The sequence below is a fragment of the Phoenix dactylifera genome, chromosome 4 (assembly GCF_009389715.1).
Source record: "Phoenix dactylifera cultivar Barhee BC4 chromosome 4, palm_55x_up_171113_PBpolish2nd_filt_p, whole genome shotgun sequence".
Taxonomy (NCBI): domain Eukaryota; kingdom Viridiplantae; phylum Streptophyta; class Magnoliopsida; order Arecales; family Arecaceae; genus Phoenix; species Phoenix dactylifera.
In genome coordinates, this window is record NC_052395.1 from 8901842 (window position 1) to 8928551 (window position 26710).

At 44.8% G+C, this 26710-nt stretch overlaps 2 protein-coding genes across 3 annotated transcripts; one reads left to right on the forward strand and one right to left on the reverse strand.

The window, feature by feature from the left end:
• Positions 1–10624: 10624 nt before the first annotated feature.
• Positions 10625–21175, forward strand: LOC103706836. Of its 2 annotated transcripts, none has more exons than XM_008791082.4 (4): positions 10625–11113; positions 11825–12269; positions 13078–13193; positions 20538–21175. In XM_008791082.4, the coding sequence occupies exons 1-4, from the start codon at positions 10792–10794 to the stop codon at positions 20975–20977; spliced, it is 1323 nt and encodes a 440-aa protein (XP_008789304.2). In that variant the 5' UTR covers positions 10625–10791; the 3' UTR covers positions 20978–21175. The 2 variants fall into 2 exon arrangements, with proteins under 2 accessions (XP_008789304.2, XP_008789305.2); XM_008791083.4 differs by having other exon boundaries at positions 11829–12269.
• Positions 21176–21284: 109 nt separating this feature from the next.
• On the reverse strand, positions 21285–26710 carry LOC103706838 (L-gulonolactone oxidase 3-like). Its single transcript, XM_008791084.4, has 3 exons — positions 25630–26710; positions 23379–23634; positions 21285–23293 (listed from the first exon to the last, which is right to left on the reverse strand). The coding sequence occupies exons 1-3, from the start codon at positions 26344–26346 to the stop codon at positions 22434–22436; spliced, it is 1833 nt and encodes a 610-aa protein (XP_008789306.2). The 5' UTR covers positions 26347–26710; the 3' UTR covers positions 21285–22433.

Consider the following 26710-nt stretch of genomic DNA (forward strand, 5'->3'; position numbering starts at 1 on the left):
AATAAGATGTTAATTACTTAAGCTCTAGGCAATTACAAGTAAAGCAGTGGAAGATTAAGCTAGAGCAATTATACTATGGCTTTAGGGTGCAATTGATCTAAAACTAACTTATAGTTGTATGATCAATTTTAATCTATGTGTATGGTAAGAATGGAGTGGAAGCTAAGCAAATCACTTATAACTCTATAGAAAACAAAGCTAGAGATATTACACAATCAAGCATGAATGGAAGGCATGAAATACAAGAGATAAGGCATCACAAACACAAGGATGTATAGTGGTTCGGTGCATCCCAGCACCTACATCCACTCCCCAAGACCTCTTGGGAATTTCACTATAATCCCTTAGATTACAGTCGGTTGTTTTACAAGCTCACAACCCAACTTGTTGTTTTGCGAGATCACAACGAACTCGGTCGGTTTTCACAGGCTCACCGACTAGAACCAACCCCGATTGTTTTTCCGGGCTCACAATCAAACCCTTACACGTTGGTTTTACCCTCGGCTCACCAACAAACCTATCTCCGTTGGTTTTCCCCTTTGGCTCACCAACAAACCTATCTCCGTTGGTTTTCCCTTTGGCTCACCAACAAACCTTACACCGTTGGTTTTCCCTTTGGCTCACCAACAAACCTTACACCGTTGGTTTTCCCTTTGGCTCACCAACAAACCTTACACCGTTGGTTTTCCCTTTGGCTCACCAACAAACCTTTAACCCCTTGATTCAATCCCTTGATTGAATCAAGTTACAAGATATTAAAACAAAGAATAAAACAAATCAAAGCTTCTTAAACAAGCAAATATAACAATATAAACAGATAGAGTAAAGAGAAGCCCTCAAACGAGTTTGGAAGATGGAGGAGCTCGACTTCTTCTTTACTTGACCCTCTTCTGATTTGGCACGAAGTAGAGGATCACCGCGGCAGCACACGGATGGAGAGGAAGCTTTAGGATACACTTGGAAGCTCTTCTTCTCTCTATTTCTCTTTGGATGGCCCTTTTTGTGCTTATGGGAGATTTCCCTTGTAATCTCTTTCCTAAATATTTTCTCCCACTTCCATGAGTTCTTCCCTAGCTCTCTTCTTGTTTTTATAGCTTTAGATGGCGTGGAAACAAGAATATAGCCGTTAGAGACAAGAAAAAGAGCCGTTGGACACAGTCTGCATTTCCTGACAATGTTACCGTTGGGATCGGAGTCGACTCGCGCGATCAGGAGTCGGCTCGCCTGTTGCAGGAGTCGGCTCGTGTTTTACCGGAGACGACTCAGCCACTGTTCCAAATTTGAATTAATGTGCTTGCCTCGACTGGGAGTCGACTCATCTTAACCTAGAGTCGACTCGCCAACTTCTGGAGCTGACTTGGCAATTTCGGAGTCGGCTCATCCACTGAAGTCCGTGGATCCAATTTTGAATTTTGTCCTCTCGAGTCGACTCGACTGTCCTGGGAGTCGACTCGAATCTCAAAGCCCGAACTCCCGATCCTCTGTCTTTTGGCTCGTCCAGTCTTGGAGTCGACTCGAACTTCCTTGGAGTCGACTCGGCTCTCAGTTTGCGAAACACAGCCTTCTGCCATCTTGGTGTAGCGCTGCCTTGGAGTCGACTCGAGCTGTCTGGGAGTCGACTCGAATCTCAGAGGCAGTAACTTGATTTTCTGTCTGTTGATGGTCGCGGAGTCTCGGAGTCGACTCGTGCAATGCGGGAGTCGACTCGAATCTCAGACCCGAAAACTGCTCTCTGACTTTTCTGCCTGTGACTCCTAGGAGTCGACTCATACTTCTCCGGAGTCGACTCATACTTCTCCGGAGTCGACTCGAATTCCACTGGAGTCGACTCGAAGACTGTTCTTTTGAATTTTTCTTTTGATTTTACTCCTCCAATTTGAATCCTTTGAACTTTAAACTTGGGCCAATAAATTGTAGCTTTCTTCCAACTTGAGAGCTTTGGAGGCCTTCTTGTGTTCTCCCAACTTGCTATGTTCCTTGCAAAATAAATATCTTTCTCCTTGCAACATAAACATTAGTATCTATACTTCAAGGTTTTGTGATTATCAAAATCAATCTATGAATCAATCTTTGGGTCATCACTATGGTCACACACATTAGCTTTATGTCCTACTTTTCCGCAGCAAAAACAGGTTATATTCTTAGTTTTACTTTCCCCTGCTTTTACAAAAAAAATTTTAAGGAGCTTTTGCTTATTATTAGGTTTATACCCTAAACCAGCTCTATTAAACACAGCTCGTTGATCGTTAAGTATCATTTCCAATTTTTCAAAACTATATGTAAACTTTTCAACAATAAGTTTATATTTTTCAAGCTCTTGTGTTAGCTTTTGTTTTTCTGTTTTTAGTATGTTTAAGTCTTTTGTGAGATTATCTTTTAAAGTTTGCTTACCGTTTTTAAGTTCTGAAATTTCCTTGGTTAGTTTTTCGTTATCTTTAATTAAGGTATTAGTTTTTTGAATTAACATTTGGTTGCTTGTTTTAAGTTCTAAATTTTCTTTAATGATAAAATCCTTGTCCTTAATTAATTTATCATACTTATGGAAGTGAGATTGATTTGTTAGTTTTAGCTCTTTATTCTTAAGATTTATTGTTTTATATTCATCCATTAGTTCATTAAAAGTATCATACAAATCATCAAAGGTAAAATCTAAATGCGTTTCAGATGTTACCTCATTTTCATTTGCCATAAAACAGAAGTTGGCCTTTTCCTCTTGTTCCTCATCTGATGATGATGATGATGAATCGGAGTCTGTCAGGGTGGTGACAAGAGCTTTCTTCTTCTTGTGCTTGATGCTCTTCTTCAGTAATGGACAGTCGATTCTGAAATATCCCATTTTCTTGCACTCATAGCAACCGATTCCCTCACTTTTTCTTTCCTTACCTTTGTCCTTGTTGTAGAAATTTGAGGGACCTCTCCTCTGATGAAAGGACTTCTTCCGGTTGATGAACTTTCTGAACTTTCGCACGAGAAGAGCCTCATCATCATCTCCCTCATTGTCTTCTTCTTCGCTGCTGCTACTGCAAGATGGATCTTTGTTAGAAGAGGTAGATTTGAGGGCTATTACCTTTTTCTTATGAGAGGATTCTTCTTCGCTGTGTTGTTTCATTGTGAGCTCATTGCGTCATCAGGGATCCAAGAAGCTCCTCAAGTGGCAGCTTGTTTAAGTCCTTGGCTTCTTGGATTGCCGTTACCTTGGCTTCCCATGACCTTGGCAAAGATCGAAGAATTTTTCTGACAAGGTCACTGTTAGCATAACTTTTGCCAAGGCTTTTTAGACCATTGACAATATCAGTAAATCTAGTAAACATGCAAGTGATAGTTTCATTAGAATTCATTTTAAATAGTTCATACTTATGAACTAATATGTTTATTTTGGATTCCTTGACTTGATTCGTGCCCTCGTGGGTCACTTCAAGTCTGTCCCATATCTCTTTTGCAAAACTGCAAGTAGAGACTCTATTGAATTCATTACGGTTGAAGGCACAATAAAGCACATTCATTGCTTTGGCATTTAGTTGTGCCTTCCTTCTATCATTGTCATCCCAATCTTTTTCAAGCTTGGGAATCGTAATGTTATCTACAAAAATAGAAAAAATGTATGGTCCATTAACTATGATACTCCAAATCTCATAGTCTTGGGCTTGGATAAATATTTTTATCCTAGCCTTCCAATATGCGTAGTCGGTTCCATTGAAGAATGGAGGCCTATTGGTAGATTGTCCCTCAATAAGTGAAGATCCAAAAGGGGTTGTCATTTTGATCTTTTACTCTTTTGATAGAAGAGCTCCTGCTCTGATACCACTTATTGCCCAAGAAGACAACCCAAGAGGGGGGGTGAATTGGATTTTAAGTAATAATTGCAAATTAAAACTTAATGAGTAACTAATTAATATTATAGCAGGCTGATTAATTAGATTACTAGTTGTAGTGAGTGGAGAGGATGGAAGAGACAATGAACCAATTACAAACACAAGAGGTTTTATAGTGGTTCGGAGCTAACCCTTGCTCCTACGTCCACTCCCCAAGCTTCACTTGAGAGTTCACTATAATCCCTAGGATTACAGCCGGTTGTTTTACAAGTTCACAACCCAACTTGTTGTTTTCACGAGATCACAACGAACTCGGTCGGTTTTCACAGGCTCATCGACTAGAACCACCCGATTGTTTTCCCCGGGATCACAATCGAACCCTTACACGTTGGTTTTACCCTCGGCTCACCAACCAATCTTAACACCCTTGATTCAATCCCCTGATTGAATCAAGTAAGAAAAGCAGTTTGAAAAGAGTACAAGGATAGCTTCTTGAAAAGCAAATATAAACGATATGAGTAAAGAAGAGTTAGAAGCCCTCAAACAGATTTTTGAATGTGAAGAAGGGGGCTTCTCAAACTCTGCAACTCCTCTTGAGTGTGCTGAAGATTTGCTGTCAGAAGGAGAGCCTTGAATGCAAGGAAGACGTTTGGAGGATAGACTTTTTAATGCTCTTCTCCTTTTTTCACTTGTATTTACTCTTTAGAAGCTTTGGTAGGTGGAAATCTCTTTTGCTTTGAATGGAGTGTCTCTCTCTATCTCTATTACTGTTCACTCTGGCTATTTAAGCAATCCCCATCAAAAACTAGCCGTTAGACACACTTTTAGAGCCGTTCTGCACAATCTGCAACTCCTGACACAGTGTCCGTTGGGATCGGGGTCGACTCGCTCGATCTGGAGTCAACTCGGCTGTTGCTGGAGTCGACTCATGCTTTACTGGAGACGACTCGCCCACTGTTCAAAATTTGAAATAAAGTGCTCGGCCAAACCTGGAGTCGACTCGCCAATGTCCGGAGATGACTCTCCCTTCTGGAGACGACTCGTCTTTCAGAAATCCAAAGATCTTTCTTTCGGGTTTACTTCCTCGAGTCGACTCGGATTCTCTTGGAGTCGACTCGGCTCTCAGACACCGAAAAACTGGTCTTCTGTCTTTGGAGTTGAACTACCTCGGAGTCGACTCGCACTTTGCTGGAGTCGACTCGGCTCTCAGACACCAAAAAACTGGTCTTCTGTCTTTGGAGTTGAACTGCCTCGGAGTCGACTCGCACTTTGCTGGAGTCGACTCGGCTCTCAGACACCGAAATTGGCTCTCTGACTTTTAGTCTTGCATTCCTCTGAGAGTCGACTCTTGCTTCTTTAGAAGTTGACTCGCCAACCGTCGAAGTCGACTCGAGTTCTTCTGGAGTTGACTCGGCTCTCAGAGTCCAAAACAACTTCTCTGTCTTTCTGTCTGTTACTCCTTGGAGTCGACTCACACTTTGCTGGAGTCGACTCGGCAAGCATCGGAGTCGACTCAAATTCTTCAGGAGTCGACTCGGTGACAGGGTCTGAGATTCATCTTTCTGTCCTACTGTCTGTTCTCAGTCGGAGTCGACTCGCAATGTGCCGGAGTCGACTCGAGCCTGTGCCAGAACGTCTGAAACACTTGGAGTCGACTCGAAATCTTCCGGAGTCGACTCGAGTTTCAGACTTTGGTTCAAACTGAGTTCCATACTTAGCCAAAATGTTTTGAACCAAAGCTAGAGACAATTAAACATAAATTCACAAATATTTGGCTGAAACACTAGATTGAATTCATTAGTATAACATAAGATATACTCAAATGCTTTGAGTTCATCAAAATCAAATAGGGTTATAATCAATCACTCCACAGATCTGAAGGTAACCTAGCAGATCCTTTGACTAAAGGACTAGCTAGAAGCAAAGTTATAGAAACATCAAGGCGGATAGGACTGAAACCCATAAGGAATCATTGATAATGGCAACCCAACCTATTCTGACTGGAGATCCCAAGACGAAAGGTTCAACGGAAAAAACAAGTTGTTTAATGATTAGTTAGCACTATTATTAAATGACTTTATGTCATTGGGTCTCTCCCTATGATGTGAGTGCTAAACACAGCAGAGGTATATGGAAGAGTTTAAAACTTTGAATGAGTCCGAGTCTATGGCAAGGTGTTGTGCTGCGAGCACCCTTGGAGGATTCACCTATGTGAGTGTGACTGTGTGGCCGTAGTCTATGGGGATAAGGATTTAACCCCTAGAGCACTCATGAAACTGAGATATTGGTACATGAGGCCGAAAAGCACCACCTATGATGAACCCAGTATTTGCATTTGTCATGAGTGAAGTATATGAAAATCTGAACCAAAGGATTTGGTTCAAAGCTTTTTAGCTACCACTATTCCTTTCAGATGAAAGTATACTTTCACTAGGTAAAGGTTCAAAGTCGCAAGCTACCTTTATTGAAGTCGTGACATGAAAAGTCCGGTATGACTATTTTTTATAAAATTTTGAAAACATTTTAATCAGGTGGGGGATTGTTGTATTTATTAATGATTAAATATTTTATTTTATCACAATCCTTTGATGGTATGGTTGGTTTGTGTGTGGGGTTTGTTCTCACAAGGTTGTGAGTTTGAGTCCTTCTTTCCGTGGTTTTTGTGTCACCCTTTCTTCCTGCATTTTTCATCAATCGCACGAAGCATTTGCTGCTTTTACGACCATAAAGGGGGGCGTGTTCTTGAGGGACGCGAACTTGCGTCCACGCGAAGTATCGCGACCGCGAGAACACGTCCACACGAAAAGTCGTGCCCCACAGGCATAAGTCCTGTAGAGGTCTATAAATAGACGACCTCTACAGATTAGAATAATAATTTTAGACAAAAAGCAAAGGATTCCTAATTCTTTTCCTTTCTCTACTCTCTTACTACCAGTTAAAATATTTCTTCCAAATTTTTTTAACGGGCTTGCTGCATATTGATTCTGGGTTCGAAGTCTTCTTTGATCCGTGCAAATCATCGAGGCAGAAGGAACGAGAGGCTGTTGTATCTCAGGAGTAGAGCGCCATCCAAGCCTAGTGCACTGTAAGGCGGCGAAATTTATTTCAAGAAAAGTGACCAACATACCACGCCTCAGCATCTCGGGTTCCATTTTTCCTACTTTTACTTTTAATTTTTTGTTTTAGCCTATTACTGCCTATTATTTATTGAAGTAGAATAGTTTAGTTTTATTTCTGCTTCAAATTTATTTTCAACACCTTCAACTATAAGAGATGGGCTCAGGCACTATTTGATTAATGAACAAAGAGATTATATCCTCTCCCTCTACGTCTTTCTCTCTTCTCCCTTATGTCTTTCTCACCTCTGCCTCTACGATTTTCAAGTGGAAACCCAAGTAGGAGATATGGAAGGAGGAGGGGTTTCTGCAATTGAGAATGGATGCAAGGTGTGGTCTACAAGGAAGGTACTGTCTCTAATAAGCCCCAGCTGAGATTTGTTGAAGTTCACTTGCAATCCCAAGGCAAGCCGAAATCCAAGTTGCAGACATTTGAAGTAGGCTGGGATCAAAAAATAGTTCATCAGCATATTGCAGGCTTCTTGTTCCTCTGATTTCGTTGCCAGGTCCCAATCCTTTGATGGGTCCGGGTTGTATTTTTCGCGCCAAAGGATGATGGATCTTCTTTAGCAACTTCGACCGTTAATTGCAAGGAAGGTATTGTCTCTAATAAGCCCCAGCTGAGATTTGTTGAAGTTCACTTGCAATCCCAAGGCAAGCCGGGATCAAAAAATAGTTCATCAGCATATTGCAGGCTTCTTGTTCCTCCGATTTCGTTGCTAGGTCCCAATCCTTTGATGGGTCCGGGTTGTATTTTTCGCGCCAAAGGATGATGGATCTTCTTTACCAACTTCGACCGTTAATTGCATGGGCACAGATCTCAAAGCACTCCAAATACTTCCATACATCTATTTGCACAGATCTGGAAGCGGCCACTGCGCGATCCGGGTGGATTCGCGCTAAGGAAGGTGAAACCCTTTTTTTTTTTTTTTGGTAAATCGGCTTCTCACTACATACGACGATGAGAGAGCTCAGAACTATCGCAAAGTAAAACACGATCTAATGCCTGCGGCACATGATCGGAGGGACCCCAAAATACAAAACCAGAATGGTGGGCTGCATAGGAGACGACCCAGTCCGCAGCCCTGTTCGCCTTCCGAAACACATGCGAAACATTTTGGGCTTTGCTCTCACCGAAGCTAACCTGAAGTAAATCTAACTCCTCCCCCATGCTCCGGATGTCCCAGAGTAATGGGTGCAAGTCCGACCTGGCCTGTCGGCAGCGAATCCAGTCCACTACTGTGGTCGAGTCACTCTCTAGAAGAATCCGTCGGGCACCCAGGTGTACTCTAGCATATACATGACCCTCCCATGCCGCGTGCAACTCCGTCACATGGACGGATCCATCAAATGTGCGCCGGCCTTCGGCCACAATCAGTCTGGAGTCGTGGTCTCTGATCACAAAGCCCACGCCACATCTGCTACCTCCCTCCGCTATGCTACCATCGAAATTCACCTTGAAAGAACCAGGGGGTGGGGGCGCCCAGGATACCAGTGATATCATCGCATATCTATGCGAGGAAGAATAGGAGCCCCAGGTATCCCTGTCATCTCCAGACGAAGAGTCAGCTGCAGTGCTCACCAACTCAGCTGCATGTGCGTAAGCTCTAGTAACCACCGATCTCGGATAGAAACCACTACCCTCAAATATCCTCGCGTTTCTATCCAGCCAGATGTGATATGCTACATGAGCCCATACTACTCCCCTGTCTGCCGTGTCGAATCTCCGAGCTGAGTCCCTCACCTAACTCAAAAAGGCCTCAGTAGAGATGAAGGACTGGCGGCGGGTCACTACGAGGCCCCACACCTGACGCGCCCGCGGGCATGAAAACAGAACGTGACCGGTGGTCTCCTCCTCCCCCGGGCATCCCTCGCAATCAGCTGGTATCGGCACCCCCCTCCTCGCCAAGATCCCTCTGGTAGGTAGAATGCCCCATGCCACCCTCCACAGAAACAGAGCAACACGTGGGTGCACACGTAACCGCCAAATCTAGCGACCCTCCAGCCAGCGTGCAGAACTTATGTCCACTATCGCCTAGAGATCACTGACTGTAGCTCTCGCCCTCCCAGTCGAGCTCCGTACCCTCCTATCTGTCGTCCCCTCAAGAGGTATAGGTGTGGCCAGTACCCTCTCGGCTAGGTCGTCACCGAAAAGGAGATGAATCCGGTCAACATCCCATCTGGGCTCCCCGGACACTAGAAGATCGCTCACTTGCTCCCGGCTGTCGCTTCCGGATCGAACATGGTGGGCCATCTGGATAGCGACAATCCGACCAACCATCATCCTCGACCACATCAATACTGCGACCATCGCCCACCGCCCAAGAGATACAAGGAAGAACCCGAGGAGCTCGAGTGCACATCTCATGCCAGATGTAGGAGCACTGGTGCCCTGGTCTAAATGAGTCTCCAGCACACCGCTCCCCATACTTCGCTCTCATCAGCCTGCTCCACAGTCCATCCGGCTCCAGAAGAAATCTAACCACATGCCTTGATGCTAATGCCTCCCGTCTAGTAATAAGGGAGCGAATGCCCAGCCCCCCGATGGTCGTCGGCTGACAAAGAACCTCCCAAGCAAGCAGGTGAATGCCGCCCCCCCGTGCTCGCCCACCCCAAACAAATCTCCGCATCCATTGCTCCAATTGCCGTAGACATGCTATTGGAACCATGGTATTCGAAAGCAGGAACAAGGGAATAGAGCTCAATACTGACATCACCAATAAAACTCTGCCCATCATGGACAAGGCGCTCACCTGCCACCCCTCCAGTCGCTGTCGGAAACTAAGCTCCACCCCGAAACAGTCTGCTCGGCACAGTCGCCGACCGGTGATGGGAACCCCTAGATACTGTCTATATTTTTCGTAAGCATTATTTTTTAAATTAATGAAATTTGAGTCTTTATTGATATTGTCTAAGTTTCTGCAAGATAGTTTTTCAGACGACAAAATTAGCCATCAGTAGGCTCAAAAGAGAGACCTTCCTACACAGGCATTCAGGCTGAAGAAAGATGCTATTTATTAGAAAGAATATATTTTTTAAAAAATCTCATTTGGAGTGTAGTTACAAGGTGTCAGTGGCTAAACTCAGTGAAACCCTAGCCGCCTTCTTCTTCTTCTTCTTCTTTTTTTTGGAAAAAATGGCTACTCATCTCATATAGCTCGAATATGAGTACAGCCCTCCAAATCACAGGAAAGTAAAAAGTACAACTGTGGAGACGTCCAAAGAAAACCATCGGAGTGCCGGGCGACAAAAGAGGCGACCCAGTCTGCTGTCCGGTTCGCCTTCCTAAACATATGTACCGCCTGAAAGTCAGCCATCATCTGAGCCATCCTGCGGGACTCTCGGATGAGGGGGTGGTCATCCCCAAACCGATCCACTCCCTGAATCCAATCAATCACCACCGATGAATCACCCTCGAGGTACATCCGCTCGGTTCCGAATATCTGCCTCGCATAGGATATACCCTTTCAGGCTACCTGCAACCCTGCTAAACTCAGTGAAACCCTTCGCTCGGAGGTTCCAACCCCTGTCGCCTGTGATGAAACCTCTTGAGCCTAAAATTTGTCTTAAGACAAGTCGTGTCCGAAGATGCTAGCCCAACCCAGCAGGGCCCACAAGCCCAACTATTCCGTTCCCATTCGCCACTCCTGCCAAGAAACCGATCTCGTCAGCATTAAAACCGAAGGAACCTTTCGCTCCGCAGCATCCGCGCCTCCCTCTCTCACTCCCTCGGTCTCTCTAACTCCACAAACTAAACAGAGCGGTTGGAAAGGGGGAAAAAAATAATCAAAGCCCTAGAAGAAGAGAGGAGAATAGCCGGGAGATCGAGCTCTCTCTCACAGCAGCGCTAGAAGGCGGAGGAGATGCAGGAGAGCGTGCTCTCGGCTCGGCGGTCTCCGCCGTGCCCGGAGGAGGAGGATGGAGACGATGAGTCCAAGACCCGTAAGCACGCCTCGTTCGCCGCCCGGATCTCCAAGCACGCCCGCCTTGGCTCCGTTTCCCACTGCCTCGCCGTGTCCCTCGCTCTCCTCCTCCTCCTCCTCCTCCTTGTCGCCTGCTTCCTCTTCTCCCGCTCGCGCCCGGTGATATGTGTCTCCGCCTACGATTCCATCGCTCGCAACGCCCTCTTTGGGGCCAACCTCGAGGGCCTCGCCTCCGATTTCGGCTCCCTCGGCGTTCCCTGGTGTAAGCTCTTTAATTCTATCCTCTCCGTCTTCCGATCTGCGGAAATGTAGGGTTTCTTGAGGTTTATTTGCTCGATTTGTCGCTTCTTTAACTGATCTTGGGAAAAAGGATTGATTTCTTTTTTTTTTCAGTAAATAATTTAGGGTTTCTAAGATTTGACTTTATGATGGGATTCGATTCTGTGTTTACTTGTTGGAAGAATCTCTTGTTGCCTTTTTGGATTTCTAGCATCTGAGTTTTGCTTGTCCCTTCTCAGGTTCCAGATTTTTCTTGTCTATTTTGGTGGTTTAGATGTGATAATAATGGGACTCGTGGAAAATTTAAGGAATCTTCCGAAGAGTTTTCTCCTTTGTTCGAACCAATATGGTTCTCATCTAATTTGCCTCTTCTATCATGATTCTTTGGTAGGTCACACGATTTTTAGTTATGGAAATTTTAGCATTCTATCTCAACTTTTTCTATACATTTCTTGTTTGGGTCGTGTTCTTCTCGATCTTGCTCCTTAAGGCTTCACCGCCGGTCTCCTGCAATCAATATGCGAACTTCTTTAATTTGCTCGACTGGGTGAACTAGAAGAATGGGTTGAAAATTTTATTTTAAATAATAAGAGTAGGTTCAAGATTGCAATATTTTTCCTTTCGGGACCCATCATCTGATTGCTAGAATTTCTCTGCCTCTCTATTGTTTCTTAATTCTTCTTCTTGGCAAAAGGCAGATCGAAACATGGCACAACTGTAGAGTGGACAACAAAGGATCTACTCAAAGGCTTGGAAGAGTTTGTGCCGATCTATGAGACCCGTCCAATCAAGAACAACAAGTATGGTATGGGCTTTGACCATAGCTTTGGACTCTGGTTCATGGCCCGCTGGCTTAAGCCAGATCTGATGATTGAGAGCGGTGCATTCAAGGGGCATTCTACATGGGTCCTTCGACAAGCAATGCCGGAGACATGGATTATATCGCTTTCTCCTCGACACCCGGAGAAGTATCTGAAGAAGGGGCCAGCCTATGTTGATGAGAACTGTACTTACTTTACTGGCAAGGATTTTTTGGATTTTGGAAGTGTCAACTGGGCAAGTGTTATGAAGAAGCATGGGATTTCAGATCTCAGCCGGGTGCTCGTATTCTTTGATGATCACCAGAATGAGCTGAAGAGGTATATCCATGCCCGGTATTTGGTCCTTTTCAGTCCAAACCACATAAGCATTCCATATGTTATAAAAAAATTATCTAGTATGGTCAACCCAGGTGTTACTGAAATTTTTCTTTTTCCCCATAATGGTGCTCTGAACTTTTCCATTTCTAGGTGATGTTTAATTTTTTGTAATCATCTAGACTTGCAAATACAAAGAAATGGATTTTGGTTTTCTTGAGAGAAGAGGGTATCGGCTCCTCTTAACTCCAAAATCAATCATTGAGTATTCAAATCAGAAATTTATATCATTGATCATGATCATTACCATTAAAAATGCTCAAAAACCAAAAATCACATGTTTTGTTTTGATAGTCTATAACCCAATCATCAAATGGGTATAAAATAAATGGTTAAAATGATGTGAGACCATGTTTTTCTATGATCCAAGCATTAAAATCTATTGATTATCAATCTATATATGTTTTTAACATGTGTGTTATGATTAATAAGATGAATTTGCAATTTAAATATTTTATCATGTATGTTAGCACACTAACACAATGAAAAACTTGCATTTTTGTATCCGTATGATGCATAGCTTAGAGGCCATTGAATCTGCGAGTTAAATGCCCGATTATTGATTTTGGACTTGAGAGGAATAGATACTTTTTCTTGTCAAGAAAAGCATAGTCCATCCCCTCATTGTACATGTTAGTTATCTCTGCAAGAGCATGAGTCAAGAAGTTGAATTGGCTTTGTTTATCTTCATTTATTGCTCTAGCATATATTCCCATAAGCTGTGGCTCTGATTTTGTGCTTGCTGAAACAGATTAAAGCAGGCACTGAAAGCTGGATTCCGGCATCTTATATTTGAGGATAACTATGATACTGGAACTGGAGACCATTATTCCCTAAGGCAAATATGTGACCAATCTTATATTAGAGGTGCACACTTGTATTCTTCCTTGGATTTTATGTACCATGTATACTTGTTCATGCATTTTCACGGTGCGAGCCTCCAGCCAGCTATGCATCACTTATTTAAATTCTTGACACTTTACAAAGTCCAATGGATGAAGCAATCCAAACTTCAAACTCACTGTTGTGTTTCTTGATTTCAGTTAGCTTACATTGTGACTGGTATGATTAATAGGTGACATGTTAAAACCAACTAACCAAGGAAGGTACAAATTTTAGGATCTTTAATCTGCGAATGGGAAAGCATCTTTTAACTTAGGATGAGTTATTTTGTTATTGGAAATTGATCTTGCAAAGATTTCCACATAGGAAGAGCATAATTGTGTTTTGGAAGATGGAGTGGTACGTAGGAAATGCAAAGGTTCCACCAGCTAAATTTTAAAACTTGGTACTCAGAAACTTCTATCTAGTGTATTGTACGTACTTGTGGGTGTCTTTGTAAAATTGCTGTTGATCCTGCTGCCTAAATGCTTCTTTACTTTAAGAGAAATACCAGACAGCTGCACCTAGTTGACAAGCTGAATGTCATGCCTTCAAATTGGTAATGGTTAGCTAGAAAATCTTACTTAACAATTTTTCCCAAAGGATTGATTATTAAAACAAAAAAAAAGCTCTTCTATGTTATCCCTAGAAACCACTTAATTAATAAATGAACAGATTGTGAAACCATTGCCATGGGTAACCTTCTTTTCCTGCAAACTAGTGGTAAAAAGTTCCAAAGATGGATGATTGCATGCTCTCAAATCTTATCACAGCTCCACCAACTATATTTTCTGTCATTACTTATTATATTTACTTACTGGACATGCTTCATTGTTGCTTTTTTTACGTATATTTATTACATCTATAGCATCTAGACATGGAAGGGGTTCTTAGCCCTTTGACAAATTTGGCTTGAGGTCTATGAGTTGGTATCAAAAGGGGGTGGAAGAGAGAGAGAGAGAGAGAGAGAGAGAGAGAGATGGGGGGGGGGTGGGGGGGGGAAGAGGGAGAGAGAGAAAAGATATTATTGTTTGATGCCTACGCTTTGGAAAGGAGAGTTCAATAACCGAAGAAGACAATTTTCTCCGATAAAACAGAAAGAAGAGCTCATGGACGGTGTGTTAGCCAATGAAAGTGTGACATTTCCGCATGGATGGCTCGATGTCGATGCATGGTATCTATTTTTATTTTTTTTTAAGATTCACATTCGCGCACTTGCATTTGAACCTCTCTCTCACCTGCCCCTAATTCTAAAGTGAATAATTCTATCAATCTAAAATTCTAAATTTCAATGCCAAGCAGTTTAGAATAGCTCAGTTGGTTTGTCATTGGAATTGAGTGAATCAAGCAATCAAATCAGGAAACAAAAATAGTTAGTATGCTGCCCTGTTTATCTTCTGAAAAAAAGAAGGCATTTGTTGATTGGTTAAACTTCCATTTTGCTAAGATTTGCCAAAGAGAGACTGATTGTTTTTTTTTAAAAAACAAGGGTATTCTCATATGAAAAGTGAAAGACCAAAGGTATTCTCATATGAAAAGTGCGGTTTCTTACAAGCAGATCTCCACCCTTGTGGTTCGTCTAGTGTTGGTGTTTCTGAAAGACAACTTTATTTTCCATAAATTATATTTTTTGCACTCTTCTTCACCATTTAAGGAAGACCACTGTTTCTTTTCTTTTCTTGTTTGAGGCAAAGAAAAAACACTTTTAGGTGTTGTGGTTCAAATTTGGCCCGAGGGTGACCACGCCGGGGGAGTCGAGGGAGCTGCCGGAGGGTGGAAGAAAAGGACGGGAGCCACCTTCCACATGACGGCTTACCTGCACAAAGCCTCGGCGGTGTTTCCAGTGAGGGCCCTCCGACGATCAAGTTAGGGTGGTATTCAGTTGGTCCAGCCCAAAAGTTTCTTAGGTGTTACCTGACGGGGCTATTTATAGTCTCGGTAGGGGTGCTTAGGTGGCGGAGGTATGGCCCGTTCCCATCATGAGTGGGGGTGGCGTGCAGCCAGAGCTTGCTTGTGGCGCGGTGCTGTCCGTTCTTGGCGACGGTAAGGTGTTGACAGTCGTAGCAGGGTATGGTCGGAGTAGCATAATGCCGTCCTTGACTGTCGTGGGCCAGCAGGCTAAGCGTGGCGTGGTGGCATCGCACTGTACGGCCACATAGGAGGGTGTGGGCATGCACATGGGTGCGGCCATTGACAAGGCCGAACTTGTTGAGAAGTGGCATCATGCATTTGGCGAGGTCGGCTTGATGGGTGCTGAAGCTAGCCTAGCATCTCGGGTTTTGAGGTATGCTCGACGGAGCGCCCCGAGCTCAAGGGTTGTATTGTCGGAGAGGGCGCCCCGAACTCAATCGGGGCGCGTCGGCGAACAAGGTGCCCCGAACTTAGTCGGGGCGAGTAGGCGATCGTAGAAGGCGCCTCGAGCTTGGTCGGGGTGAGTCGGCGATCGTAAAAGCCGCCCCGAGCTTGGTCGGGGTGAGTCGGCGAATAAGGATGGTGCCCCGAGCTTGGTCGGGGCGAGTCGGGGAATAAGGATGGCGCTCCGAGCTTGGCCGGGGCGAGTCGATGAACATAGGAGGCGCCCCGAGCTTGGCCGGGGCGAGTCGGCGAATACAGGAGGCGCCCCGAGGTCAAAGAGGCTTTTGGGGCATCCCGAGGGTTACTGCGGCCGTGGCAGCTGAAAAATTTGGCCGAGGTCAACTGTGCCTTCAGCGGAATCTGGGCTTGGACTAGCTCTTGGCAGGGGCCGATATTCAGTCCGGTCGGTGCTGGGGGCCCATTTGGCCAAAATTGAGCGGTCCCTTTGTTGTGAGCAGGACGATCCGTTTTGCCCCTCATCATTTGCTCCTCGACTTTCGAGGTCGAGTTGTTCTGTGGCTCGGGCGAAGGAAGTAGTCGGATTGTTGGTCGTCCTGCGTTGTGGCCCAGCGCTTGCGAAGACGTGCACGCTGATTAGGGGACACTTGGTGCATTTCACAGTGAGGGCTTTGAGTCTGGCTTTCAGAGCTAAGCTTAGGTAGCTTAGGCTGCCACGTTACCGAAAGTAGGATCCGCCGTGGGAGCTTCTTAATGTTCCACGTGGGTGTTCCTTTCCAAAGGGGTTGCTTGATGGCATGCGAGAGGCCGGCCATTAATGTTTTATTCTCCGAAGCGTCTCATCTGATGGAACGCAAGAGGCCGGTCATTAATGTTCCGCTCTCTGGAGCACCTTGCCATAATGATCGGCATTTAGTGCCGCGATCCGGAAAGATTTGTTGAGGTCATTTTGGGGCTTGTCACATGGCGGAATTTAGCTCGTCTGATCGCTTGGGCTATCCGATCAGAGCCGTCGTAGACCCTAGGGTCATCATTTGATCTTTTCCGCCTCTACCCCCTTTCTTTTTGGCCGCCATTGCTGTAGCGTTGGAGCTTCTCCTTGGGCATTTTGGGAGCTTCTCATTGACCTTTGCGTCGAGTGCTGTTTTTGATCCCCGACGATCATTCTTCTTTTCCCCGTTTATCTTCTTCGGCGAGCTTTTGGGTAGGCGCTTTATTTCTTTCTCGGTTGCTCGGAGAGTTCTTTGCCTTCTTCTTTCTTTATAATTCTGTGACTAAGGCAATGAGTTCGCCCACGAGGGCCTTGATGCTTGGCGTAGGTTCGCCTCGAGCACAGGCTTCTTCCGATGTGGAGGAGGCTGAGTTCGAGGCGGGCCTAGGTCCGTATGGGATCGGCTCGCTCATGAGTGACTCATTAGTGATGAGGATTTGGGCTCGGTTCGAGTCTGGTTCTTCGTTCCTCTGGAGTTCGTCCTCGAGCTTCCAGACCTCAGAGGGCAAGTCACCAACTCACCTAAAGGTTGGATTAGGGTGTACGTAGAGATGCTCCGAGCGGGGTTGAGGTTTCCTCTGCACGAGTTCGTGGACGAGTTTCTGATGGCTTACTGTCTTGTGTCCGCATAGCTCGCCTCGAACTCGTGGAGAATGATAATCGGCTTCCTCGGCCTCTGCCTTGCACATGGTTTGTCCACCTTGATAAGTGTTTTCCGGAGTTGCTTTATATTAAAAGGCAACTCCGCGGACAAATGATGGTGGTACTTCTTTCCTCGGGGAGGGCGCAAGCTCTTTGGGGGCATATCTACTTCCATTCATGAGTGGAAGGACAAATTTTTCTTTGTTTTCTTCGAGCGATCGTGGGGGTTTAATCCGACCTAGAGTTTTCCACTGGCCTTGGCGAACAACAGACTCCCACAGTTTCCACTGGCCTTTGGCTCTCAGTTGGCACTGCAGGGCGTCTCGAGCCGGGCTTGAGGGACGACTTTGTAAATTTATCAATATATAACTCATGTCGCGGGGGCAACCGGAATGCGTCGAGCCCATCAGGGCGTTTCAAAGATGCTTTAGAGAAATTCCAGAGGGTAACTTTATTAATTGATGTATTCTGGGATTTAAAAATCCTAACCTGGAGGGGCTAAAGTCCCTTCCGGGGTTGTAGCTTACATCTCGGGTCGTCAGACCCGGATTGATGGGGGTGCGGCCTCATCCTTGCCCCCCGAAGTCAGGAAGCCGCTAGCGTGCGGGATGGGCAGGTGCAGTGCCAATGGTTCCTGCGCTGGGGCGATTGTTGTCGGGCCGGTTGGGCGGCTCTGGGCTCCGTCCCTCGAGCTCCATTCTGTCGGCTTGACCACAGACAAACCGACTCAGCAGGCCTTGGCAAACAATCGCTTCAATCTTATTACGAAGTTGGTCATGACCGTGGTCTTTGTGGAAGCGGCAGTATTTGTCCGAACGCTTTCGCGACCTCGAGGGTCGCATTTTCGGTGGAGGTCGGAGATAGCCGCAACCCTTGATTTTCATGAGGATCTCTGTCCGGGAGGACGTAAGGGGAGTGTACTTTCCAAAACCTTGGAGGGGGGCATATTGATCGGACCTTCGGGGGGATCTGCTCCTCGAACGATGGCGCTCTTCGTGGCGTTCCGCAACTTGAGCCTGGAGCATCTGGACTTGTCGCCCCACTTCTTCGACTTTCCTATCGAGCTCGGCGATTGATGAGGCTCCTACCAGCTGAAGGCTTTGAACAGCCACGGTAAGAGCTTGGACTTGTTGAACGAGCAGATAAAACTGCTCTGGCTGGACCTGAGGAATCTGATTCGCTGGTGCGGGCGCTGCAGGAGGTGGACTTTGAGGGGAGTGGCCGGGAGTTGGTATCCGGCTGCTCGATGTGTTTGCAGCTTCGTGACCCCTTAGCCTCATGATCACGACTCATGCCCTTCTTCTAGCGCCAAATGTTGTTCAGATCTGGCCCGAGGGTGACTACATCGGGGGAGTCGAGGGAGCTGCCGGAGTGTGGAAGAAAAGGATGGGAGCCACCTCCCGCGCGGCGGCATACCTGCACAAAGCCTCATCGGTGTTTCCAGTGAGGGCTCTTCGACGATCAAGTTAGGGTAGTATTCAGTTGGTCCCGCCCAAAAGTCCCTTAGGTGTTACCTGATTGGGCTATTTATAGTCCTGATAGGGGTGCTTAGGTGGCGGAGGTATGGCCCGTTCCCATCATGAGTGGGGGTGGCGTGCAGCCAGTGCTTGCTTGTGGCGCGCGGTGCTGTCCGTTTTTGGCGACGGTAAGATGTTGACAGTCGTAGCAGGGTATGGCCGGAGTAGCATGACGTTGTCCTTAATTGTCGTGGGCCAGCTGGCTAAGCATGGCGTGGTGGCCTCGCACTGTACGGCCATGTAGGAGGGCGTGGGCACGCACATGAGTGCGGTCATTGGCAAGGCCGAGCTCGTTGAGAAGTGGCATTATGCATTTGACGAGGTCAGCTTGACGGGTGTTGAGGCTAGCCTAGTATCCCGGGTTCCGAGATGTGCTCGGCGGAGTGCCTCGAGCTCAAAGGTCGGGGCGTATTGTCGGAGAGGGCGTCCCGAGCTCGATCGAGGCGAGTAGGCGATCGTAAAAGGCGCCCCGAGCTTGGTCGAGACGAGTCGGCGATTGTAGAAGGCGCCCCGAGCTTGGCCGAGGCGAGTCGGCGAATAAGGATGGTGCTCCGAGCTTGGCCGGGGCGAGTCGGCGAACACAGGAGGCGCCCCGAGCTTGGCCGGGGCGAGTCAGCGAACATAGGAGGCGCCCCGAGCTTGGCCGGGGCGAGTCAGCGAACACAGGAGGCGCTCCGAGGTCAAAGAGGCTTTTGGGGCGTCCTGAGGGTTACTGCGGGCCCCGGTAGCGGAGAAATTCGGCCGAGGTCAACGGTGCCTTTGGCGAAATCTGGGCTTGGACTGGCTCTTGGTGGGGGCCGATATTCAGCCCGGTCGGTGCTGGGGGCCCATTTGGCCAAAATTGAGCGGTCCCCTTGTTGTGAGCAGGACGATTCGTTTTGCCCCTCATCAGGTGTTATTATACTTTTCTTTTAACTCGATAACTTGAGGTGGTTGTCTCCAACAGCTCTCTTTCTTCATGCTGTTTATGAAATTCTCTTTATCTGTTGTCTCCAAGAGATTTTCTGTGTGAGTGTTCCTTGAAATTCTCTGCCATCATATTCCATTTCCTTGATCAGATCTTTCAACATGCCAGTTATCTTTATCTCCTGCAATCCTTGAATTTTCCTTTTCTGCTGTGCATAGAGGACGCTCATGTCTTCTTATCTTGTATGAGTATCTCAGCTGATGATATACATTTCCTTGTTTCTGTTCCAAATAAAGAAAATCCTTTTGCATCATCTTCCCTCCTTAATCTAATCTGTTGTAGTAGATATTAAATGGTTGATCATCACTTTGGAAGTCACCATGAGATCATGCAGATTATCATGAAAATCTTGTTGCTTCAACCATGCTCAAATCTTAATGATGCACTGCCAAGCAAACTACTTGTCTATTAGGGTGGCATATGATCTCAAATAATTGTCCGGGTGAGAAACATTGTTCAACCAGGTGAGTATAATTGATAAATGGAAAATCAGTAAGTTTTATGCATCCTCTACACCTGTATGGCGAGCCACATATCTAACTTTTCTGTCTAGTCCTCACATGTCCATTCTGAGCCAGTAGTCTGAAATCAATGACCATCTGCAAGTCCAGCGCAGAAATCAAAGCCCTCTAATGCCTGCACAGAACTGCCACTGAGAGATACATCTCTTGCCTTCAGTAATTTGAATTGTCTTTCGAAAAAGAATAGTGCTCATTTTATTTATTTATGCGCACCCTTTAACATTTTGAATAATTTGTTTTATGTGCAGTGATTGCAATGCATTGCATTGAGTAGGGAAATGGTTGATAATTCAGACTTTTTATCTCTTCTATTTCCTTTAGATACCTTAAGTATGTTTTCATTTGACTTAACGTTGTGAATTTGTGTTTTTATTATAGGTGGTGGGCATAGCTGCTTCAAAGATAGCGATGAAGCAAGAATAAGGATAAAAAGAAAAAGGTTCTGGGAGAAGGCTTTGGACATTGATGAACTTTGTGGGAAGGGTGAAGCATGGTGGGGTGTTAGAGGATACATGCGTGATGATTTTAACCACAGCAATAAGGCAATCTCCTATGCAGAACATTTTCAAAACAGCAGGTTTGTGGAGTCAGTGTTGGATGTGTACTGGGAACTCCCACCAGTGGCTGGTCCCTCTCTTACCCATCAAACTAGATATGACCCTGCTCGTGCACCTGAACCAATAATTGAAGATGGAAGGTATGGTGTATTTAGGAGGCTTGGTCTAGCAAGACTTGAAACCTCAGTATTCAATGGATACACACAGATGGTATATCTTCAGATATCTGCCCCACCTCTCAAGTATATGCAGAGATTTTGAAGGTGCCTTTTTTTTTTTGTTGTCCCCATATGTGTGGACTGTGGAATCTATGATCTGTTTCATATGTTAGCTTGTTTAGCTTTTGCTTATGCCTGTTTACTTCCGTTTTTCGTAAATACTGTATGTTTTTCATTTTAATGGATTTGCAACATCAGCATCATATATGGAGTACTTCTAGAGTTTTGTTTGGTAAGTTAATTTCATGATTATATTTTATCCTTTTAGCTTTCTTCATTTTTTTCTTGCTAATTTGGAATCATTAACTTCTTGACAATCCATCCCTGCGGATGTTGTACTTGCTTATCCCATCTCAGGTAATTCTCTCCACCAATTTTCTGAGACCTTTTTTTAGGATTCATGGATAACAACTCTTAAGGATGAAAAAGTTCAGTAATTTATATTAATGAAGTCATGCCATAGAGGGATCCTATCATAATTTGTTTTTAGTGTTTGTTGTAGGAAAATTTTACTCCAGTCAGAATTTCATGTTACTTTTTTCTCTCGCACTTCACCTTCCTTATCTACCTCTCCTCATTTCTCATCGGTGGTCAAATTGGTGGTAGAACATGTCTGAATTTGCCATTTTGCGAGGGAGTTTGAGAGGTGGACAATGGGTTATCTTGTGAAGAAGTGAATGTAATGGGGCATGTGCTACTTCTTGGGGTGTTTCAGAGGGGCGTGTGTAATTTGCAAATTTGTATGCTTATCCTAGAAAATTTCCTTCTTCCACTCTTCAGCAAAACAACTCTCCAATAGTGGAAGGGTGGAACTATTAGGAAAACTTCTTCAATATCTAAGTACTAGCGAAGAGATCAAATTTACAAACTAGAGAGGCAAGCAACATGTGAAGTTGTAGCTTTTGCCTAGTGCAGAGCTGATGGTGGAGAAACATAAGATGTAGCATAGCTTCAGCATCTCTATATTTTACATTTCTATATCTGGTATATTACTTGCAATAGTTATTATGAGGTTGGGAAGTTCTGGTGTTCCCCTATATGCAGAGCATCTAGATAGCGATTTTCAGTTCTTTGTAATGTCTTGCATGTAAATTGTACCTTCCACTTGTGTTGTGCTGGTTTATTGACTTCATAATTCTCATGATGGGGGTCCACACTAGTTTCCTAGATTACTAATTCATCATTCGTTCCTTTTCTGATGACGAAACCTTTTCTTAATTACAGCAGAAAGCCCTTGATAACATTCTATGATGAATTATGTTGTAAGATTTTGCGTACGATAGCTTGTTTGTTCTAGATCTACAGTGTCCTGTTTTCTGAATCCTACTGTTCTGTTCTAGACATAGTCATCTGCCTAGACACTGTATGCCTTTGTTATGGTTTTTTTTATTTATCATTTGCAACATCTAATGGATGGCACGTTCAAATGGCTTGATCTACTGATCTGACCTTTGCCTGAAAATATGGCTGTTTTTCACAAATTTTATTAGTCACAATATCTAGTTATGGCGGAAAACATTTTGAGAATTCTCATCAGTCAGCATCACTGTGCTGAAGGTTTCTGTATATCTGCAAACCATAGCTTTGTTGTAAACAAGACCTGGCTTGCACAAGTACCCTTTTGCTGGACTGCAATGCCTATCTTCTGAGCAGATGCACTGTCCTTCCAAGGCACACCCATCATCTTTGGCCAATTCTTTCCCAAGGAGCATCTCATCTGACCACTCACTGTCAAACATACCATGAGGATCTAGTTGCCTCTTTGCCAAAAGAAACTTGCTCATTTTAGAGTACTTTTGTTGCACACCTGTAAAAGCAAGCTTCCTGTTCTTGGCCCAATGAGGCTTAGCTCCATACTTGAAGAACGCCATCTGCTCCACCTCTTCCCAAATATCCTGATTCAACCTAGGCATCGAAGGCTCATCAGCTCTATAGTAGTTGAAATCCACTACAACAGAATCCTCGGATTGTCCAAGGTATGCTTCTGAACTCTTAATGAACCGTATTAAAAGTCCGTTGTATATATCTACACCACAGAAATTCTCTGGCTTTAGGTCTCTTAGCTTCTTGACATCAAGAATGAAGTTTCTGAATTTTGGAGCAGGAAAGATAGCTGTAGTCTCGTAGAAGAACAGTCCTTTGATTCTTGGATCCCATGCACACGAGCTTACAGTGTTAGATGATGGTGAATATAGGCAGGAACCTGAAGTCTGCATCTTACCCTGGTAACCCACAACTGGGTAACCGGTGAAAATTACATTGTTCTTCAACCCAGTGCCCACTAATTTCTTGAATCCCACTTCTATAGCAGCCAGGGTGCACTTCCCATTGACATTCCTTGCACTCTCTAGTGCCTTCTCTGCACAACATCAGGAAATGTTATGATTGCCATTCATTTGCCAAAGATAATTCTTGATTTGATAGGGTTAGAACTTAAAAGGTACCTGTCGCTCTAACCGTAGTGGAAACCACAATGAGATTTGACTGAAACCCAAGGAAGTCATTAACACCTTCACCAGAGCTGTTGAAGGGAACTCGATCATCATATCTATACACTGCTTTATGCTGTGATGGATACCAGGTGATATCTGCAAACTCATGCTTCTGAGCAAGATCAAGGAATTCATCTTCGAAGAGACTGTCATCTTCGTAAGAATAGCTTACGCTTCTTTTAAATCTAGGTTCTAGTGAGAGTGTCACCTGCAGTTTATGATTGAAAACCTTGCAGAATTGGTCGTAAAGTTTCAAAAACCCAACAAATATGATAGAAGTTTTTTTGAGAAAGAAAAATGAAAATCAGGAAAAGATAAGTCGGTCTCTCAAAATAGTTTCATGCGATCAATTTCCAGTTGTTGTACTTGTTCTTTGTAGTGAAGCAAATGGAATTGATGCCCAGAATGAAGACGGGGAAAAGGAAAAAGAGAGAAGCTGTGTGAAAAAATTTGTACCTTTACACACTAATAAACATCTCCATTTGAATCAAACAACTCTCTCCTCTCTGCAGCCCATGCTTCCAAGGTGCTCGAATCTTTTTGTCATATGTGACCTTGTTTGTTAAGGATGTTGGATTGTGCTGCGATCGCTCTTATCCATTTCCTTTTATCAACTCTTATGCTTGACTTTGGCAATGGTTCATTTTCTCCGAATTATGCTTTGAGAAGGATATAATGAAAGACAAAAGCTTGTTCGGTTCGGATGTCTATTTTGTTGAAGGTTTCCTCTGGATGAGGTCATTCCTTGACAGGGCTTCATCAAGGCCTTTTGCTCGATACCTCTACTTTGTAACTTTTCCACTTTTTTTTGTTTTTAATTTCCAGCCGGAAGTTAATGACCTGCACTGTTTATGGAGGAGGTTGTGATTTGAAGGTCCTCTGAGGCGCTGAAGTACGTTGAGCTTTTTGAATTCTTTAGGCATCCATGATGCATGACTTGGAAGCTCATTGAGCTAATTTGGTTGGACCTGATATTTGGTAATCACTACTGTGCCCGAGAGTAGGAGTATATGTAATGTAAACGGCAACTGCCCCCTCCCTAATAGTTTGGAGAAACATCACTAGTGACTGCCGACAGAAATAAGCATCCAGGATGAGAGAGATGGTAAGGCTAAGATCGCAAAAATTTTACCTCTTGTGCTTCCTTTTAGGGCTCGTTTGGTTCGCGAAAAGCATTTTTTCTTAAAGGAATATGATTTCTGGAAAGCAGATTTTTAGAAAGAGAATGCCTGGAAAAGTATTTTTGGCATGTTTGGTTGATCATGGAAAAGTAACAGATTTTTAGAGTGCTTATGTTTGGTTGACCATCCACTTTTCTGAAAAAGTTATATACAATTTTTATTATACTCTTAATAAAAATTAGATCTTTAATGTCTCTTTAATGCTAGAGGGTATTTTTGAGAAAAAAATAAAAATTGAGTGATTTCTGGCTCATGGAAAAGTAATTTTCCATGTTTCTCATGAAAAAGACTTTTTCATGAAATATGAGAATCATATTTTTATGTGAATACAATTTTTCCGTCTCTTTCTTTTAAAAACTCCAACCAAACAAGAGGCATCTTATTACTTTTCCGTGGACCACACTTTTTTCTATTTTTTTTCCGCGAACCAAACGAGCCCTTACACAAACTTAATTATATAATTGAGAGCATAATTGATGACATTGTAATCCATGGAAGAGAGGAAACCAAATGTTTTGATTTCATGCTTCAAGAAGGACTGGGGCGAGGGGGGGTGTGACGGAACCAGAAAACAAAGAATTCAAAGTGATACTGGAAGGCTATGATCTGTCAATTTCCTGAATTTCAGAAAAGTAGAGATAGCTGAGGAATGCATTTGTTTTCATACCCAACTCCAGCTGGAGTGCGAGGCCTAGCTATGGTGGTGATAACGATAATAGTAATACTAACACTAATAGTAATAATAATAGTCTTGCTAACAATTTAATTTTTTGCTAACGATTTAAATTTTGCACAAGGGAAGGATAAGCCTATTTCATCTATATCCTCCAAGGGAGAGGAATATCCCATAAGGAGTCATCCCTCTCATTTATGCCCCATCCAAACATGGGAGGCGTTGGGATAGGGTGCCAAATCTTCATGTCAAGCTGTAAACCATCAGCCTAAACCCTTGAATCTCGCACATAGCATGGTATAATATTACCATCAATGAAGAAAATCCGAAGGAAGAATATACTACGGACCTTGGAGATGACTCCCAGTAGTCCCAGTGACACCCTCGCCGCGTTAAACAGTGGATCTCCGTGCTCCAGCCTGACGATCTTGGCGTACCCTTCCGAGCTCCCGGCCGGCACCACCAGGCTGATCCCCACCACGTGGTCGTGCACCGCCCCGCCCTTCCCCCACCACGAGCTCCCGTGCGACCCCGTGCTCACCACCCCGCCGATGCTCGCCCCCTCCCAGTACGGCGCCGCCACCAGGCTCAGCCCCGCCGCCTCCACCTTATCGATCAAATCCCTCAGCCCCACTCCGGCATCCGCCGTGACCGTCAGCTTCTCGACATCCACCTCGATCCCCGTGTTGTACTTGGCCGTGCTTATCAGCGTCGAATTCTCCGTTGGAGGACAGGCCAGCTTCGGAATGGTGTGGGAGAATCCGCTTACTGCCTTGACCTTATGGTTCCTTCGACTGGCCTGAGCCACGGCGGACCGGAGTTCGTCTTCAGTCGTCGGGTAGGCGACAGTCCGGACCCAGCAGTCCTTCCGGTCAGACCAGGCGCCGTAGGCGTTGGAGAGTAGGCAGCCCGTCGCGCCGCAGGTGACGGGTGGAACCGGCGGCATCGCGAGGACTGGCCTTGGGTTCGAGCAAATGACTGCAAGGAGGCCATGGAGGAGCCAGATCAGGGAGGCCATCTGGGGTGCGGGGTGGATGGATTCTGTGCGACTCTTGTTGGCCATCATAGGAAGGAGATGGAGCAGGCGTTGAAGGGAGGGAAGGGAAGGAGATTTTTATTCTTTGTTTGGTACAGCGACTGCTCAGGAAAAAGAAATAAATGTTATCTTAGATTTGTTGTGAAGTGTATATTTGGATTTTTTTTTTTTTTTTTTTTTTTTTGGTTCATGTGTCTTGAAGGGATTCGCAGAATATGATAGTGTACAGCTAGCAACCAGGGAGGCGCTTTCATTATTTTTTAAGTTGCTTCGGGCCCTTTTCGCCTACTACTGCTTGTGCTCCACCAAGGTACTCTTGTGAATGGAGATGCGTGTGGTCCATTTAAAACCAATCAATTCGATGTACTGGATACGTGCCCCAAGTTGCATGACT